Below are 19036 nucleotides of genomic sequence, written 5' to 3'. Positions count from 1 at the left end.
CGCAGTGCTAATATTGTTACGCTGGGTGGCTGGTAGAACGTCAGGCGTGAGCCCGTAGCCGGGACCGCCGGTCAGGACGGCCACAGCGAACCCTACACTCTCTCTGTTGGGTTCCTCTGGCAGATGACTGGCCACTGCGAGAGCTAGTGTTCACCTGTGGCCGCCGCGTCCGAAGGAGCGAGTTATGCCCGCTCCAGCCCCGATGCAGCCAGGTCTTATGTTGGGACAAGTGACCAGCGATCGTCAGAGGTAACACAAGAGGCGACTCTAACTACAGGGCCTAACTGAAATAACACACCCTGACTGCCGGCACCAAGCCAAGGACGGGGATGCGACCCAGTCGCAAACACAAAGAAGATAACACAGGGAATTACCACCATGCGATACAATACTAAACCAAAAGAATTCCCCAAAACGACAGAGGAACGTAACAGGAGATATGCCCTGCCTAACAATAAGAAATAACGAGAAGTACAGAATAAATCCTGTTGCTAACAGAGACCAACAGGGTAGGTCCGAGAACACAGGGACCAAATCTCAAACAAAGAAATGGCGGGGTGGCCAAGGTGTAACATAAGGAACACAAAAGGTAATAAGCCCCAAAAACAGGGGATAAAGAGTAAAGCTCCTAAAGGAGCACTCACGTGACCCCAGGAGGGGGAGCAGGGTGAACCAAGGCTGGGAAGTACCAGGGCTGACACCAGAAGACTCTTGGAAGCAGGGTCTGGGAACAGGCAAGGCGACCAGGATAGCTGAGTGAACAAGCTATAACCGGCGCCATCTTGCCTGTGAGCATCCCTTAAAAGGGATACTACAGCCAATGGGGATGTCCCTGCATGACCCAGCCCCCGGCTACTTAGTAGAATCAGGTGGCCAAGCGCGCGACTCCCGGCGTCCCCTGTTGCTAGGCAACCGCTGGGCGGCTGCAGGGGAGCGCCAGGAGCTAATATACAGATGCCCGTGCCGGGCGGAAGTGATGTCACTCCGCCGGGCGGAAGTGATCATCGGACGCTCGGCTGAGCCGGGCGGAAGCGCTGTGTGCACCTCCTGTGCACCCGCCCCCGGCCGCCGAGTGTCAGGAACGGCAGGAGAGCCCCTGCAGCAGCGCACCCGCCGGGCGGAAGTACCCGCTGGACGCTCGGCTGAGTCGGGCGGAAGCGAGGTGTGCACCTCCTGTGCACCCGCCCCCGGCCACCGAGCGTCAGCACAGGTAACAAATATAATAAGAGACACTCGGAAAATAGCTGCCCCCATAATGCTGTATGGGGGCAGCCATTTTCCGAGTGTCTATTATTATATTAGCACTGCAGACGGAGCCGGGGACCGCCCGTCACCCGACACAGATCTGCGTGTCGGGTTAGAGGCAGAAGCGCCGGCGGCAATGGGGACGGGTAAGGAGGGGGTTAATATTTCGGGGGGGGGGGCGAAATGTCCGGCGGGGGGGGGCGCAAAAAAAGTAGTTACGCCTCTGGCAGGAAACAGGCTGTTGGGCGCATAACCAGTTCCAGATTAACACAGGGGCGATAGGGGCGGCTGCCCTGAGGCCCCCACACATTAGGGCCCTCCACATATCAGCAGCTGCTGACACTTACTAGTACTACTGCTGCAGCATGACCCACGGACCGTGACTACCGCGGTCATAGCAGGTGCCGCAGATACTCCGATGGGCCATTGGAGTGTGGAGGCGGAGCTGTGAGCTGTCTCTCACAAAATCTGCCTCCACATTCCTCCTGCTTCCTACCTTGCTTGGGAACTGCATGAGTGGGGGCGGCGGAGACTCCAGTCCCACTTCACTGACACTTACTATATCCATACTTGCCTACTTTCAATCTCTCCTCTCCTGTCAGCAGCACTTCGGGGTCGGGGCCTGATGTAAATGTCATCAAGCCCCAGCACTGCAAAGCCCCCTATTCGCCTGCCCCAAAGGAGTGGGAGGGGCTATATAGACACTATTTGCATACCTCCCAACTTTGGACCAGTCGGAAGCGGGACGCCCCCATTTTGCCCCCATTTTGCCGCTATGGGGGCATGACCCAGAGGCTCTGTGAGCCTCTAGCCATGCCCCCAGCCCCCTGGCTACGGGAATAGACGCTGTGCGCATGCGCACAGCGTTTATTCCCCGCTGCTTAGCAGCCTACAGGGGGGACTCCCAACAGCCCCCCTTCACCGCGGGACACTGCCGGCCACGGGAGGGACAGCGGGACAGGCCCTAATAATCGGGACTGTCCCGCTGTAATCGGGACTGTTGGGAGGTATGTATTTGCATATTTAGCACCACCCCCAACGCATTTTGTCAAGGTCTGGACTTCGTCAAGTCCCCATAGTGAAGGCACACAGCAGGGCAGTGTCCACGCTGTATTGGGGACAGCTAGAGTATGCCAGCATGATGACAAAATAATTCTTATGTGCGGCCACATCCCCAATATGGCACACTGTAAGCATGGACGCAGTTGTTACCCCTCATGTGACAAAGTATGGCATTTCTGAATGGACTTATTGACATAAAGGATTCGTAGGGCTCAGGGACGGCATGTAGCTAGGGCGCCAGCCACTGGAGGGCGGCATTCTAGAGCAGCACCCTTGGCAGGGCTGGCAACAGAAATCTTGGGGCCTGGAACACTGATATCTCGGTGGGCCCCCCAACACCAAACGTGAATTCTTATTACATTGCATATTGAATGTATTTTTTTATTTATTATTAGAAGTAAATAGATAATTAATAATTACAATGTAATACGGGAGGGCAGAGATGGGAGGGCACAGCATTGTGCGTTGTGTGTTGTGTGGTTTAGTGTGTTGCGTGATGTCACTAAACTCATTAGTACAGGTAGCCAGACAAGTGATTAGGCAGCCATGCTTTCAGACCCCGAGTCCCTCAAAGTCTTGGGGCCCCTCAACAGGTCGGGGCCCGGTACGAGTGTCCCCTTTGACCCCCCCGTCGTCTGCCCTGACCCTTGGATCCAGGTAAGCGTCACCCCCCCCCCCCCCTCCGGAGTCAGCATCAACCAGCACCAACCAGGCTCGGCGGCGGTCAGCCCCCTCCTCCCCCCCGGACTCGGTGGCCGCTTTAAGTTCACCCCCGGCGCATCACTCCCCCCCCCCGTGCATAGGTGAGCAAGGGTGGGGGGGCACACACACACCCCTCGCCCGCCTGGGGTGCTGCCGGCCCTGGTAGGGGTAAAGCTTCTAAACATGACACTTGCAGGTGTTGCCCGTAGCAACCAATTTATTAGAAATTGGGCCAGTTGCACTAAGCTTCAAAAGTGATAAAATGGAGAGTGATAAACAGCCAACCAATCAGCTCCTGCCTGACAATTTGCAAGCACAGTCTGTGACATGGCAGATAGGAGCTGATTGGCTGCTGGTTTATCACTCTCCATTTTATCACTTTTGAAGCTTAGTGCATCTGACCCATTAGCTAACATGTATCTATTGTTTCTAGAGGATTATAGAATCTGATGGGTTGCTATGGGAAACAACCTCCACTTGTCTGTTTTAGAAGCTTTAGCAAATATACCCCTTAATAACACTTCAGTTGCTGTGGAACCACAAGTCCCAGCGTTCCCAGAGAGAGAGATAGACAGAGTCAAGGGCCCCATACATCAGCAATTAATTGTGACAATTTTCAGATATGGAGATGATTGCCACAATTAATTTTAGAAGTGTGGGCTCCACCTCTTGGCAATCCCAATCAAAATAGCCAATCAATTGCTTAATCAGGTTTTTAAACATGTTTAATAATCTGGTATTATCTGCAGATCTTTTTTATATGTGTGGGCATTCCCAATTCGTCTTCTCCATCTATTTACATTGTGAACAGCAATCGATTGGGCAATTTCCAGATATGAAGATCTGCCGATCACTGAAATAAATCTGTGATGTGTGGGCAAAGTCAGATAGATTGTAAAATCCATTTATCTGGCCAAAATATCCCTATATCTGAAAATCCATTAATTGTGATTGCTGATGTATGGGGCCCATCACTGTGAGATAAACAACCCCTGTTGCTCAATCCTGTAATGGAGGCGTGGCCTATCGCCATGGGCACAGGACAACAACAGACCACTATGCAATAGCCAGGTGCCCTAGGCTCAGTCACTGCAGAGCTGCAGTATCCTGCTATCTTTCTGCATTGTTTTGTGTTGCTACCAGTATAATGGCCCTGGAGAGGAGACAAGACTGGCATCTAACCAGTACCGGCGTTGGGCACAACTACAGGGCTCAGGTTTCATTCCCCCCACCGCACATCAAGGTAACGTGAGGATTAGCAGTCCCCTACATTGTTTAACGTGTGCTATGATAATTATATATTATACAGTAATGGTTACGTGGAAGTCATGCATTACCCTGCAGTACACAAGTGCAGCTTGGGTGGCAATTGTTAAACTGCGTATAATATATTATACATCTGACATTAATATCCATAGAAATAGTACCTTTGGAGAATCTAATCGTTTGGTGGGAAGGTGATTGCTCCAGATCACTGATTTGGATGGGGGATGGACACTCACAGAGATATGGTAGTTTGCAGTAAGCAATTTTGTTATTTCCTCATCTGTTCTGACGCTGATGCCATAGTGGGCGTGTCCATACAGATCCCTTAAGGCAGCATCATTAGCATATTTTCCCATGTCCTAAGTGAAATTTTTTAGATGGGAAACATTTTTTGTTCTCGTGCAGGTACACGGGGCTGATTCCTAGTCTATATACCTGGCCTACTCTACATTGCTCAGTGCTGTGCATGAAATACTATACCAAGGCTATTACGTATTGCTTACATACAGTGATGTTATATAATATATGTGTGTGCTCTGTTTCCCAGTCCTCCCTCTCCGAGCCTCTGCCACCAGTGCTGCAGCAGACCAGTGACGGAAAAGCATGTAATGAACTGACCAATGTATATGAGACAACCTCGGGCAGCACCCATGCCAGGAAGTACCCAGGGGGAGTGCTGGCGCAGCCCAACCATCCTCTCCCTCCGCCTCATTGGAAGGTTCATTATAACAAGGATCTGTGGGACAAGGTGAGAGGTGGAGTCATCTTATAATGTACTAATCTGCTTGCAGGTTCCAATATGTGTACCAGAACGCCAGGGATGCTTCCGCATCATAGGTGGCTCTCCCGGATGCCCAGAGAGGTAGGCAGGTCTCCTGGAAAGCAAAAAAGCTTATAACATGGGTTGAGCAACCAAGAATTTCGATCTGGGTTATAAGAAGGGTTGCCCGGGTTTAGTGTGAAGGCGCCGGTCCCGAGTTGGTGCTGGGTCTGATCCCAGGTCTGAACTGACATTGCGATGTGGAAAAGACTTGGCAGGACCATATGCATTCTCAGGCCATCGTTGGAGTGTGCCCTACATGGAAATGGGTGTGGTTTGCTCTAATATTGGCAGATCAGGATTGGTCTGAGTGGATGTGGGCAGTCTTTATTTTGTGCTTTTTCTGACATGTTTAGCGATAGCCACTTTGGGGTGTTATTATGACATCAGCATAACTCATGGTTCAATAAACTGTTTTATTATCTCATCATCATATAATGCTTAAGTAGCAGTTTTACATTGTGTCACGCAGCTAAAACTAAAGGAATGGAGGACACCACTGGACCCAGGAAACCAGAGCTCTGAAATGAAATCACAATTCCTGGGGGCTCCAGCTCAACCCACCAGCAGCACCTTCCATGCAGGACCCCAGCCCTTCTCTCTGGAGAATCACTTCTACGAGGGACCATCACAGGTCAGTTACACTGTACTGCATATTTCATGTTTACAGTAAATCATAGGCAGTATGGGAGTGGCACTACTGGGAACATTATATGTGTAAGCGGCACTAGTGGATGTTTTATGTGTGGGAGTGGCACTACTGGGAACATTATATGTGTAAGTGGCACTAGTGGATGGATTATGTGTGTAAGCGGCACTACTGGGAACATTATATGTGTAAGTGGCACTAGTGGAGGCATTATATATGTAAAAAGGCACTCCTGGGAACATTATATGTGTAAGCGGCACTACTGGGAACATTATATGTGTAAGCGGCATTAGTGGAAGGATTATGTGTGTAAGCGGCACTAGTGGAGGCATTATGTGTGTAAGGGGCACTAGTGGAGGCATTATGTGTGTAAGCGGCACTAGTGGAGGCATTATGCGTGTAAGGGGCACTAGTGGAGGCATTATGTGAGTAAGCGGCACTAGTGGAGGCATTATGTGTGTAAGCGGCACTAGTGGAGGGATTATATGTGTAAGCGGCACTAGTGGAGGGATTATATGTGTAAATGGCACTAGTGGAGGCATTATGCGTGTAAGGGGCACTAGTGGAGGCATTATGTGTGTAAGCGGCACTAGTGGAGGCATTATGTGTGTAAGCGGCACTAGTGGAGGCATTATGTGTGTAAGCGGCACTAGTGGAGGGATTATATGTGTAAATGGCACTAGTGGAGCGATTATATGTGTAAGGGGCACTAGTGGAGGCATTATGTGTGTAAGCAGCACTAGTGGAGGCATTATGTGTGTAAGCGGTACTAGTGGAGGGATTATATGTGTAAATGGCACTAGTGGAGGGATTATATGTGTAAGCGGCACTAGTGGAGGCATTATGCGTGTAAGCGGCTTTACTGGGATAACCATCAAATGATTTCTGCAGCCTTCGGTCTGAAAAGTAAGTCAATACTTACTTTTCAGATGACCGCTATTCGGAAAGGGTGCTGATGTCATGTGACCTCCCGCCCCACGCAGGCATCGACCCATCTGCGCTCCAAGGGGAACTGGGGTGAAATGTAATAGGAGGAGAGAATCAGAAAGTGAGAGATTTGGTAAGAAATCTCCAGTTTTTTAGAGCGGCAATCATTTACACTACAAAATCAAACTGGTTTTGCTGTGTAAATGATTGCCGTTTTAAAAAAACCTGGAGATTTCTTACCAAATCTTTCACTTTCTGAATCTCTCATCCTATTACATTTCACCCTGGGTGTTCGCACAGGGGGATACACATGCGCATATTCCAACATCAAAAGCGGGCCGAAATCGGACCTGTCTAAATCGGCACCATTGGGTGATGCTCTGCACATAATCTTATGTCACATCACTTATATATATGTCCGCGAGAGCATGGGAAGTTGTATGCAATGTCTTATCGTATTCTATCGTTCTGTATACATAGCCTCAGGCATCACAATTCATCCCGCTTCTTTTAATCCTGCCCCCAGACTCCTGTGAAACTAGCCAATGGGAGTCTGGGGGTGGGCTTAGGAGTGTTATCCCTTATGCTGAGTCCTGGGTGCCGCATAAAAACGCATTAGCTACAATTGTTTCTGAATAATGCTGACAGAACGGTGTACATGTCATGTACTAATAATATGTTGGTGTTTAGTCATTAGTGGCAACTACAGAAAACAAGATGGTGTCTGGGGAACCATTCTATATAAGAGACAAGGGGGTCCTGAGCCTGAATGACATATATGCATCTACTACGGCGCGGGACTTCCGGGCATTTACCACGTGAGTGTCAACGTCTCACACTTCTGTCATAAGGAGTCATTAGAAAACATGTCCTGGCTGTAGTGTGTACTTACATAGATATGTGATAGTGAGCCTGTGACCGGTGTGTAACAGTTCTCTTATATAGTCCTCTGTGTGCTATGTGTATGGGTAATAATGTCTGCCCCTCGTCTAGGTATCACATCACCAGATGTCAGCTGCCCGTCCTGTTCTCAGAGCAGGGCGCCGCTAATCTAAGTCACCAGAGAGTGAGATTACCGAGCCCTACAGAGATAATTTGATGGTTGGCGACCGCGAATGACTTCAGGCCCAGTTTGCTAATGGACAAAAGCATATGCACTGCAGGTGGGGTAGATGTAACAGGTGCAGGGAGAGTTAGATTTGGGTGGGTTATTTTGTTTCCGTGCAGGGTAAATACTGCCTGATTTATTTTTACACTGCAATATAGATATCAGTTTGAATTACAAACCCCACCCAAATCTAACTCTCTCTGCACGTTACATCTGCCCCACCTGCAATGCACATGGTTTTGTCCTTTAGTAAACCAAATGTGCTTCACGAATGAACCTGAATCAGGCCCAATATGTCACACATTGCACAGGGAGATGTTTCAACATCATCGCAACAGGTCTCTGGGCTACCCCCATTCTGAGATGGCAGTAGCCCATTGTAGCCTATGGGCTACTTACCGCACTACCAGCGGGGCAATGCAGTAAGCACGGGTCAGGCTAGCCAAGACCCCTCACTCCCAGTGAAGCAGATTGCAGGGCCATACTCCTTTCGGAGCCCCTGTCCCTGCAGGGACATACATTGGCCCAAAAAAGGATCATATATTGCAATGCGATCCAATGGTAAATGGGCCCCTTAAAGTTTCAGTGATGGAGTTAAAAGCCCAGTCAGGTCCCTGCCCTGTGTGCTGATAGGATGACAGCAGTGGTCCCGGAGAGGATGAACCAGCACGTGCCGCTCCAGATGTAATTACACCCATGTCCTCCATCTTTCTACCACCGAATAGGTTACGCTCAGGTTACACGATGCGGTCAATAGGATCGACAGTAATTAGGGCAACAGTCAATAGGATGACCACTATTGATCGACGGACAAAAGATCAACACATGAAAAAAAATCGACATGCATTAGATCGACATGGTCAAAAGGTCGACAGGATTTTTTCACATTTAAAAAAAAAAAAGGTGTTTTTTTCACACATTACTATCCAAGTGGGCATCGAGCACAGCGCGCCATGCGAGGGGGCGCGGGATGCTTATAAAGTGTCCATGTCGAAAAAGACACAAAAAAAAAACATAAAAAAATCACGTCAACCTTTTTTTTTCATGTCGACCTAATAAATGTTGTCATTTTTCATGTGCAGCAATATTGGTGGACAGGGCATGGATTTGGGGTATGGTCAAATCATTTTTCCTGTGTCGGCCTTTTGCTTGGCCACCAGTAGTGGGCGACCTATTGACCCATAGCCAGGTTACAATGCAGGAAATGTAGAACTTTGCTTATGTCAGTATTACCTTCTTCTACCTAGGAGAGAACTGGAGGGCTATGCCAAAAAAGACACCTTAACATACTGGCAGGCTGAGGATTACCCTAAGGCCTGGGGGCATGGCATGATAGAGAACCCATTGCCCAAGGAGATGCTACCAACACTCCGTCGTCCCCCTCCTATGCGGGATACCATGCAGTTTCCTGTTGCCACGAAATTGCCACGGATACCACCACGTGCAAAGTCTGTCCCTCACCGAGGACTGAAAACTCTGGCGCAGGAGAGCTACCGGTGGCCCCTGGATGCCAAGAGGTCACGGGATGTTTACTGCCCATTGGAATGCCCCTGGACAATGCCACTTCCCGGAGCGGAGATAACATCAGTGCCCAAGATGTATGAAAGTGAATATGAGACATATGGCAGCCACCGGCCCGTTGTGGTGTAACACAAGGCACAATAAATCGTCCGAATGAAATATATGTTGTGGTGATTTATATATATATACCTCATTGCTCCTCCAACACGTCGCTGCTCTCATCATACCTCATTGCCAGCCTCACACCTCACTGCTCTCATCATACCTCATTGCTCCCCTAACATGTCGATGCTCTCATAACTCACTGCCAACATCACACCTCACTGCTCCTTCTAACATGTCACTGCTCCACTTCACTGCTCTCATCATACCTCACTGCTCCACCTAACATATCGCTGCTCCCATTATACCTCACTGCCAGCACACCACACCTCATCACTTTCATCATACCTCACTGCTCCACCTAACATGTCGCTGCTCTCATAACTCACTGCCAACATCACACCTCACTGCTCCTTCTAACTTGTCACTGCTCCACTTCCCTGCTCTCATTATACCTCACTGCTACACCTAACATGTCGCTGCTCTCATCATAACTTACTGCCAGCATCACACCTCACTGCTCTCATCATACCTCATTGCTCCCCTAACACGTCGCTGCTCTCATCATAACTCATTGCCAGCATCACACCTCACTGCTCTCATCATACCTCATTGCTCCCCCAACACGTCGCTGCTCTCATCATAACTCACTGCCAACATCACACCTCACTGCTCTCATCATACCTCATTGCTCCCCTAACATGTCGCTTCTCTCATCATAACTCACTGCCAGCATCACACCTCACTGCTCTCATCATACCTCATTGCTCCCCTAACATGTCGCTGCTCTCATCATAAATCATTGCCAGCATCACACCTCACTGCTCCACCTAACATGTCGCTGCTCCCATTATACCTCACTGCTCTATCACACCTCACTGCCAGCACACCACACCTCATCACTCTCATCATACCTCACTGCTGCCCCAAGCACGTTGTCGACCTGACTGAAGGTCGACATGGGTTAGGTCGACACAAGCATTAGGCCAATGTCAACACAGTGGACATGGACACTGAAACATAGCACTGGTGCCCCCCCCCCCCCTCGTATGGCTTGCTGCATTTGCCGTGCTTCGCGCATGGTGCCTTGCTACCCTCGGCACAATATTTTATTCTCCCACAATGCCCTAGTGGATGGAAGGGCATGAAATACCGACTGTCGGCACATGTCGGCTCAAAAAAGTGAAAACCCCCAAGTCGCCCTTTTGACTGTCGACGACCTTCCCCATGTCAACCTAATGATTGTGTCAACCTAATGACCCTATCGGCTTAACCCATGTCAACTTTCAGTCATATCGACCTAGTGGCAGGGGCACTGCTCTCATCATACCTCACTACCAGCATCACACCTCACTGCCAGCATCATACCTCACCACTCTCATCACACCTCAATGCTCTACTCATACCTCACTGCCCCCCTAACACGTCACCACTTTCAGCATACCTCACTGCCAGCATCACACCTCACTACTCCACCTCGCTTACCATAACAGATCTGTCCAGTTAATCTCTCTCATTTGAAATCATCAATGCAGTGTTCAGCCTTTGCTGTGGGATGCATGAACAGGTGACCTGGCCTGGCCTGTAGTTCACTGCATATCAGAATCAGCTTTATTGGCCAGGTATACTTACGTATACTAGGAATTTGGTTTGGATTGCTGTGCAACAGCCAGGGTGGGAACACGTAACAGTATACCTCACAGTACAGATGTATATTAGAACATGTTCAGATATGCACTAGATGTATCCTGAAGAGGGACATGAACATGGGGAACATACATTTACTGAGCTGTACAGCACCCATGCAGCGGTGCCACTTGGTGACTGCAACAGCCAGATAGGTAGACAGTAAAACAGTACAGATATGGGACACGACAGGGGTGACACAGGTTACATATTTGGCTAGCGGAACAGATCCTAGGCAGCCATCAGCGGCGCCATCTTTACGTTGCTGCTCACAGGGCAGCATTGGAAGGGCTCAGCAGGCCAGCATGGGTGGTGGCAAAGGGGGGTAAGAGTCAGTGAGGCCGGGGGGGGGGGGGGGAGTCTGTGAGGCGGCGGGCTGGAGTTAGGCCCTCTTTGGGCTGCCCCTGATAGTGTAGTGGTACCTTGGTGGCAGCCACTGGGTTTGCCTGGAACTGAAGCCTCGAGTGGTGGCAGACAGGCTCCTGCAGACTGGTGTGTGCCCCGGCCAGGGGTCCTGCTGGTGCGGCCGGGGGCTGAGCTGATGCCGCAGCCCAGGTGACGGGTGACGCAGCCAGGGGATCCCGCTGGAGGCCTCCTCTGGCGGGGCCTTGGATGCCGCCACACACCAGCGCCCTCTGTCTCCTTCTCCGCCTCCCTTCCTCCATCTCTGCCTCCCTCATGCTCATCCTCTCCCTTCTGCATGCCTCCCCTTCTCCGGCGGCTGGGGAGGGAGCTTGCATGTGTGCGGCCATCTCCGGTCATACCGGAAGCATATGGTTGACAGATCTACGATGTCTAAATCGACCAGGTTAGAGTCGACCACGCTTAGTCAAACCCGTCTAGTTAGACGCCTAAAGGTAGTCAACAGTGCTTAGCTCAACTGTAACGAAAGTTAGACCCAAACATTTGGTCGATAGGAACGTGGTCGACTTGGTTCATACTTTACGATCCAAGTAGACATAGAGTTAGATTATACTCAGGGCTATTTTTCAGCAGGCTCCAGCAGGAACTGAGGCCCTTAGGTCGGTTTCACACACTCCGACTCCTGCCGGACGGTGAAATCCCGCACAGCCAGGGAGCCTTGCTGCACACAGTAGATTATCATGGAGGGGATGGCCACAGCCCAGCAGCCGTCCCTTCCAGTGGCGGGATCCGGCTGCAACCGGATGGCCGGGCCGTGGCCGTCCCGTGTGAATGGACACAATAGTGTCCATTCACAACTAATGTGTGTGGTACGGCTCCCTGGCCGTGCGGGATTTCACCGTCCGGTAGGAGCCGGAGTGTGTGACACCGGCCTCAGGCTGGTTTAATACACTCCGGTTTTGACCGGACAGAAAAAAGCCGGACCCACTTTGTCCGGTTTTTAGCCGGATTTCAGGACCTTTCACATGGTCCGGTTTGTAGATCCTGTGGCCCGCCACCTCATCACATGGGGGTGGGTCCAAACAGTTTGACTGGCATGTCCAGTCTGACGGGCTTTAGAAATATTTTGTCAGAAAGAGTGAACTAGAGTGAACTTCTGAAAAAAAACCCTGATTATACTAGTGTCCAAAGCACGGCTAGGGGACATTGACAGTAGTAGGATAGACAGTAGTATGGGCAGGATGCATGCAGGTGTGGATTGGCAGTAATGTAAGAAGGCTGCATGCATGTGTGGATTGGCAGTATCGTAGGCAGGCTGCATGCATGTGTGGATTGGCAGTAATGTAGGCAGGCTGCATGCAGGTGTGGATTGGCAGTAACGTAGGAAGGCTGCATGCAGGTGTGGATTGGCAGTAACGTAGGCAGGCTGCATGCAGGTGTGGATTGGCAGTACCGTAGGCAGGCTGCATGCAGGTGTGGATTAACAGTAACGTAGGCAGGCTGCATGCAGGTGTGGATTGGCATTAATGTAGGCAGGCTGCATGCATGTGTGGATTGGCAGTAGTGTAGGCAGGCTGTATGCAGGTGTGGATTGGCAGTAATGTAGGCAGGCTGCATGCAGGTGTGGATTGGTAGTAATGTAGGCAGGCTGCATGCAGGTGTGGATTGGTAGTAATGTAGGCAGGCTGCATGCAGGTGTGGATTGGTAGTAATGTAGGCAGGCTGCATGCAGGTGTGGATTGGTAGTAATGTAGGCAGGCTGCATGCAGGTGTGGATTGGTAGTAATGTAGGCAGGCTGCATGCAGGTGTGGATTGGTAGTAATGTAGGCAGGCTGCATGCAGGTGTGGATTGGTAGTAATGTAGGCAGGCTGCAGCAGGTGTGGATTGGGAGATGTCTGAAGCTTCCTCAAGATTGGCGTATCGTACAAATGGAGACGTCACTCTGTACGACAGTCTTCACAGTTGGCAGCATTGCAGCAGAAGTACCATATGTGGTCCATAGCCTGTAGCTTGGACACTCCTATCCTAAAACCTTTCTCCATGTTATTTTTATCTGCGTTATATAATAAAACAACCATTCATTAATTTTGTCCTTGGATTGATGTCGGAGTTTCTACGAACTGTGGAAAAAAAGGAAGAGAATTACAATCATAATTAATTAGTTAATGCCAACTCGTTCTATATATAACAATTCAAACTGGAAACCGCACACGGTGTTGAGTCGGACGCACATGTAAAATCAGCCAAGGGGTTTCATTGACGGATCAGTTTGTCCTTTCGGGATTAACATGATTATTCACTTCAGGATTTACAATATCCGTCAAATATCATTAAGTAACGATTCCCTAATCTGTTCCGGGGAAACAAAAATCAGAAGATCCCTTCAGCCTTCACACCCCCACTAGAATTATCATGCTGGAACATTTAAAAGAAGGCTTCACTGAAGAAACGGACCACTGCGGCCCAGGTTCCGAGCAACACCAGTCAGCCTCCTCTCTGCTCTCTCAGGTGAGTCTCCCAAACATCTCTTCTAAATAAAGATAAACTGGTCCTTGGAGGATTGGTGCACTAAGCAAGACAGGTGGTTTATATTATTTAGATTGTTCCTACCTACATTCTCTGTCTTCACAGCACCCTCTGTCCATATCCAGGTAGGGATGGCCACCCATCATCAATGGTTTATGGCCGTTGTTGAATACTTTTGCTAATCGATGGTGGAGAACCAGATAGTTTCCCTCCATTTATTGCACAGCAAAACCAATGTTTTTTTGGTACTTATGTAGTATCTGGGCTGCCGATTTTGTGATTGTATGCCTTACCTTAAGGCATACAATCAGATGCGATTCGATGCGATTTTGCATAGGATTCAATGTTAAGAAGGTCCTGTTCATTTCCCCACTATCCAAGTGGGCATAGAGTTGATTATATATAGCGTGGCGAGCGCAGCGAGCCACCGAGCCCGAAGCGTGGCGAGCGAAGCGTGCCCCGCGAGGGGACGCATATTTCTTAAAAAGTATTCTGTGTCCGCTCGCCACGCTTCGGGCTCGGTGGCTCGCTACGCTCGCCACAGGTTTATATCCAACTCCATGCCCACTTGGATAGTGGGGAAAGGAAAAGGACCCCTTTATCCCATTGAATTCTATGTTAAAATGGACTCAGACCATTTTAACATTGAATCCTATGGAAAAATCTTGACCATCACATCGCATACGATTTGGTCGCATACGATGCGATGCGATCCGATTTCTAAATCGGACGCCCAGATACTACATAAGTACCGTTTTTTTTAATGTTTTTTTTTCAAGGTGCTGGGAAACGGAGTATATCTCCACCCCGACAACCCCTAAGCACCACCTCCATGTTCTGATTGGCCCACAGCCAGTAAATTAAAGAAAATGGATGACTATCGATAGTAACAAACTATGTGATGGTAAAACTATCAATGGCTGGTTACAGTATTGCCATCGCTGGTGACTACACCAATGGCTATCTCGATATCCAGGAAGTTTTACCATTTTGGGTTCACTTTCTGTTGAGTAATTTAGTCCATCCAGTAGCCTCTAGTGGTTACTGGCGGTACTTCATCACAAAAGGTGAGGATTTAGCCATCCATCTCTCTCCGTAGTTTGCAGACACCCTAGGGTAGTATACAATAGGTTAGGTCATGCACATCTTTGCACAGGACATGCTAGACATGAACACCACATTAATAATCACAAACTATGTCTGTAATGTAATACTTGCTGCAAACATGAAGAACCAATAGCCCAACATACCTGCCAACTCCCATAGAAGTACATATGTAAGGGTACACTTACTCTTCCTGCTGTTCTAGTTTACTTTGCCCTGCTGTCTCCTTAGGGCAGCGGCCCCTGCGCTGTTCTCATTACCAGTAACTTTAATTCATACTTCTACCCATTAAGGATGTTGAGCACCCAGGCTCTGGTCCAACTGCTTGTTGTGTACTTGTCTGCTGTGCAAGGACGCGATTCCTGTTACCTCACCAACGCCACCATCTCTGCCGAGAAAGACCACTGCCCGAGGTGCATCACCTTCACCACCACCATCTGTAGTGGCCACTGTCACAATACAGTAAGTCTTGCTTTGTGTTTCATGGTGGCGATGTATCACACTGGTATAGCAATGGTGTGCAATTTGTGACTGGATGATCTAAGGCAGTGATTTTCAACCTTTTTACCTTGCGGCACACTAAATAGGACTTTAAAATTGCCAAGGCACACCCTAAGATCCCCACAGGGCAAAACACGTTGGCCACCACAGGAAAAAAACAAACCTATTGGCCCCCACATTAAAAACAATAACACTGATCCCCACCGGTAACACAAATTAAATACATTGGCCCTTTACATAAAAAGAAGAGACCAGTAAATAACAGTTGAACTGGTGGTGGCTGTAAACGGGTTTGGGCATCTCTAAATCTGGGGGCACACTTGAGAACAGCTCAAGGCACACTAGTGTGCCACGGCACACTGGTTGAAAAACACTGATCTAAGGAGTCTGTAGGTCAAACTATGGCCCTCCAGCTGTTGTGAAACTACAAGTTCCATCATGCCTTGCCACAGTTTGCTGTTAGGGAATGCTAAAACTGTGGCAAGGCATGCTGGGACGTGTAGTTTCACAACAGCTGGAGGGCCATAGTTTGGCCATGATTGCTGTAGATGAAACCAGTGCTTTGGCAGAATGGAATGTTGGTAATATTCTGAGAAGATGGACAATAGGAACTATGTGGGTCCACCACACTCATCATGGCTCCGATTGCAGCTGCATGGGCACTGATGGTGCAACTAGCCTCACCCACGTCTCAGTACGCTGGCCTGAGAGCGTAATGTAACCTTATGGCCACAGGTGCACACAAGTGGCTTCCGCAGCTATGATGTGTAGCTCTAATTTATTTTATTAAGCTGACCAGTAACCTATAGACTGTAAACTTGTGAGCAGGGACCTCCTACCTCCATGTCAGTTTGTATATACCCAGTTTGTTTAATCACGTTTTCCAATTGTAAAGCGCAACGGAACCTGCTGCGCTATGTAAGACACTGTAACGGAATCTGCTGCGCTATATAAGACACTGTAACGGAACATGCTGCGCTATATAAGACGCTGTAACGGAATCTGCTGCGCTATATAATACACTGTAACGGAATCTGCTGCGCTATATAAGACACTGTAACGGAATCTGCTGCGCTATATAAGACACTGTAACGGAAACTGCTGCGCTATATAAGACACTGTAACGGAATCTGCTGCGCTATATAAGACACTGTAACGGAAACTGCTGCGCTATACAAGACACTGTAATAGAACCTGCTGCACTATGTAAGACACTAACGGAACCTGCTGCGCTATACAAGATGCTGTAAAGGAACCTGCTGCGCTATACAAGACGCTGTAACGGAATCTGCTGCGCTATACAAGACGCTGTAACGGAATCTGCTGCGCTATATAAGACACTGTAACGGAATCTGCTGCGCTATATAAGACACTGTAACGGAATCTGCTGCGCTATATAAGACACTGTAACGGAATCTGCTGCGCTATATAAGACACTGTAACGGAATCTGCTGCGCTATATAAGACACTGTAACGGAATCTGCTGCGCTATATAAGACACTGTAACGGAATCTGCTGCGCTATATAAGACACTGTAACGGAATCTGCTGCGCTATATAAGACACTGTAACGGAATCTGCTGCGCTATATAAGACACTGTAACGGAATCTGCTGCGCTATATACAGTAAGACACTGTAAAGGAATCTGCTGCACTATATAAGACATTGTAAAGGAATCTGCTGTGCTATATAAGACACTGTAACGGAATCTGCTGAGCTATATAAGACGCTGTAACGGAATCTGCTGAGCTATACAAGACACTAACGGAATCTGCTGCGCTATATAAGAAACTGTAACAGAATCTGCTGCGCTATATAAGACACTGTAACGGAATCTGCTGCGCTATATAAGACGCTGTAACGGAATCTGCTGCGCTATATAAGAAACTGTAACAGAATCTGCTGCGCTATATAAGACACTGTAAAGGAATCTGCTGCGCTATATAAGACACTGTAACGGAATCTGCTGCGCTATATAAGACACTGTAAATAAAATAATATCAGTGGCGGCTGCTGTGCACCCAAACACAACAACGCTCGAATTGCTCAGTAGAGCACCATCTAGTGGTCATCGGTGTGCAAACCGCTTGGATTCTCTCCAAGCAGTGTCAGCCTTTTATTATGTAGTAGGAGATACTGTACTTGTGTAGTTTCACGGCGCCAATATGGCGCCGTGCGTCTGAGTCCCCTTATGGGGCTTGTTTCACTCGCCCACGCTGCGGGCTCGGTGGCTCACTACGCTCGCCACGCTTTTTAAAATCAACTCCATGCCAACATGGATAGTGGGGGTATGAACTATCCATGTTGGCATGGAGTTAAAAAAAGTAACTTAACAGAGTTTGTGGCGCGCGTAGAACCCGGAAGTAGCACGGCACCATGAAACTACACAAGTACCGGAGATACAGTATACATACGAATATGTATAAATTGTTCCCTCAGGACTGGGTGTACAAGGCAGCCATGTACGCGTACAAGCAGCTGATCTGCACCTATAAAGAAATCCGCTATGAGACCAAGATGCTGCCCGATTGCGAGCCCGGTAAAGATCCCTTCTTCACCTACCCTGTGGCTGTGAGCTGCGGTTGCGACCACTGCAAGATGGAGTACAGCGACTGCACCGTGGAGAGCAGCGAGCCCAACGTCTGCATGAAGAGCCAAATCTAGACACACACAGCGCGACATATAATCACCTGCGCCGCTGTCTTATCACCGCCATCTTTATACATACTGTACATTGATGTGAAATAATGTGATTTGTATGTTTACATCTGGCATTGACACGCATGTGTGTGTAAACACGTTTATAAGATGACCCCCCCCCCAATAAATGGAAGGGCTTAATGCATCGCTACCTCATGCTTTGGAGACTTGCCTCAATGATTTTGCACAAATGTGACACCTCAGGACAACAGAACTCTAGAACTGAATCTAGTTACCGGGGAACACGGTATGCAGCAAAAAGGTGGACACAAGTTTTTTTTTTTTTTTTTTTAACCTAATTTGTTAATCCAAGTGGACTTGGAGTTAGATTATAATAGTGTTCCAAGAGCAGCGGGACATGGGAGGGTAAGTGGTACGCCAAGTATCTATGTCGACACTCGAAACAGACATGTCAACTTTTCCACGTGTCGACCTTTAATCCAAGTCAACCTTTTGACTGGCGACATAAGACAATGTCAACTGAATGACCCACATCTGTGAAGGAGCAATAGGTTATAGATGCACCTATAGATCAGTATGGATCGCAAAAGGTTTCTCTAAATGGACAAAACCATGGTGCACTGCAGGTGGGGCAGATGTAACATGTGCAGAGAGAATTACGTATGGGTGTAAATATAAAGCAACCGGTATTTACCCTGCACAGAATCAAAATAACTCACTTTATCTCTGTTACATCTGCCCCACCTGCAAAAAAAAAAAAAAAAAAAAACAGTTTGTAATTACAATATTGG

The 19036-nt window shown here is 48.6% G+C and overlaps 2 protein-coding genes across 2 annotated transcripts; both read left to right on the top strand.

Moving 5' to 3' along the window:
- Positions 1 to 4036: 4036 nt before the first annotated feature.
- On the top strand, positions 4037 to 9459 carry LOC146041767 (stabilizer of axonemal microtubules 3-like). The gene is made up of 5 exons (XM_083161671.1): positions 4037 to 4252; positions 4823 to 5023; positions 5568 to 5729; positions 7362 to 7489; positions 9027 to 9459. Exons 1-5 carry the CDS (start codon positions 4157 to 4159, stop codon positions 9427 to 9429), a joined length of 990 nt encoding a protein of 329 aa, XP_083017797.1. The 5' UTR covers positions 4037 to 4156; the 3' UTR covers positions 9430 to 9459.
- Positions 9460 to 13922: 4463 nt separating this feature from the next.
- On the top strand, positions 13923 to 18433 carry LOC146041766 (lutropin subunit beta-like). Its single transcript, XM_083161669.1, has 3 exons — positions 13923 to 13961; positions 15377 to 15545; positions 18024 to 18433. The coding sequence occupies exons 2-3, from the start codon at positions 15378 to 15380 to the stop codon at positions 18246 to 18248; spliced, it is 393 nt and encodes a 130-aa protein (XP_083017795.1). The 5' UTR covers positions 13923 to 13961; position 15377; the 3' UTR covers positions 18249 to 18433.
- The last annotated feature ends 603 nt before the right edge of the window (positions 18434 to 19036 follow it).

The sequence above is a fragment of the Crinia signifera genome, chromosome 19 (assembly GCF_055691185.1).
Source record: "Crinia signifera chromosome 19, ASM5569118v1, whole genome shotgun sequence".
Classification (NCBI taxonomy): domain Eukaryota; kingdom Metazoa; phylum Chordata; class Amphibia; order Anura; family Myobatrachidae; genus Crinia; species Crinia signifera.
Note: the sequence above shows the minus strand (reverse complement) of the source record. Positions and strands in the feature narration are given on the sequence as shown.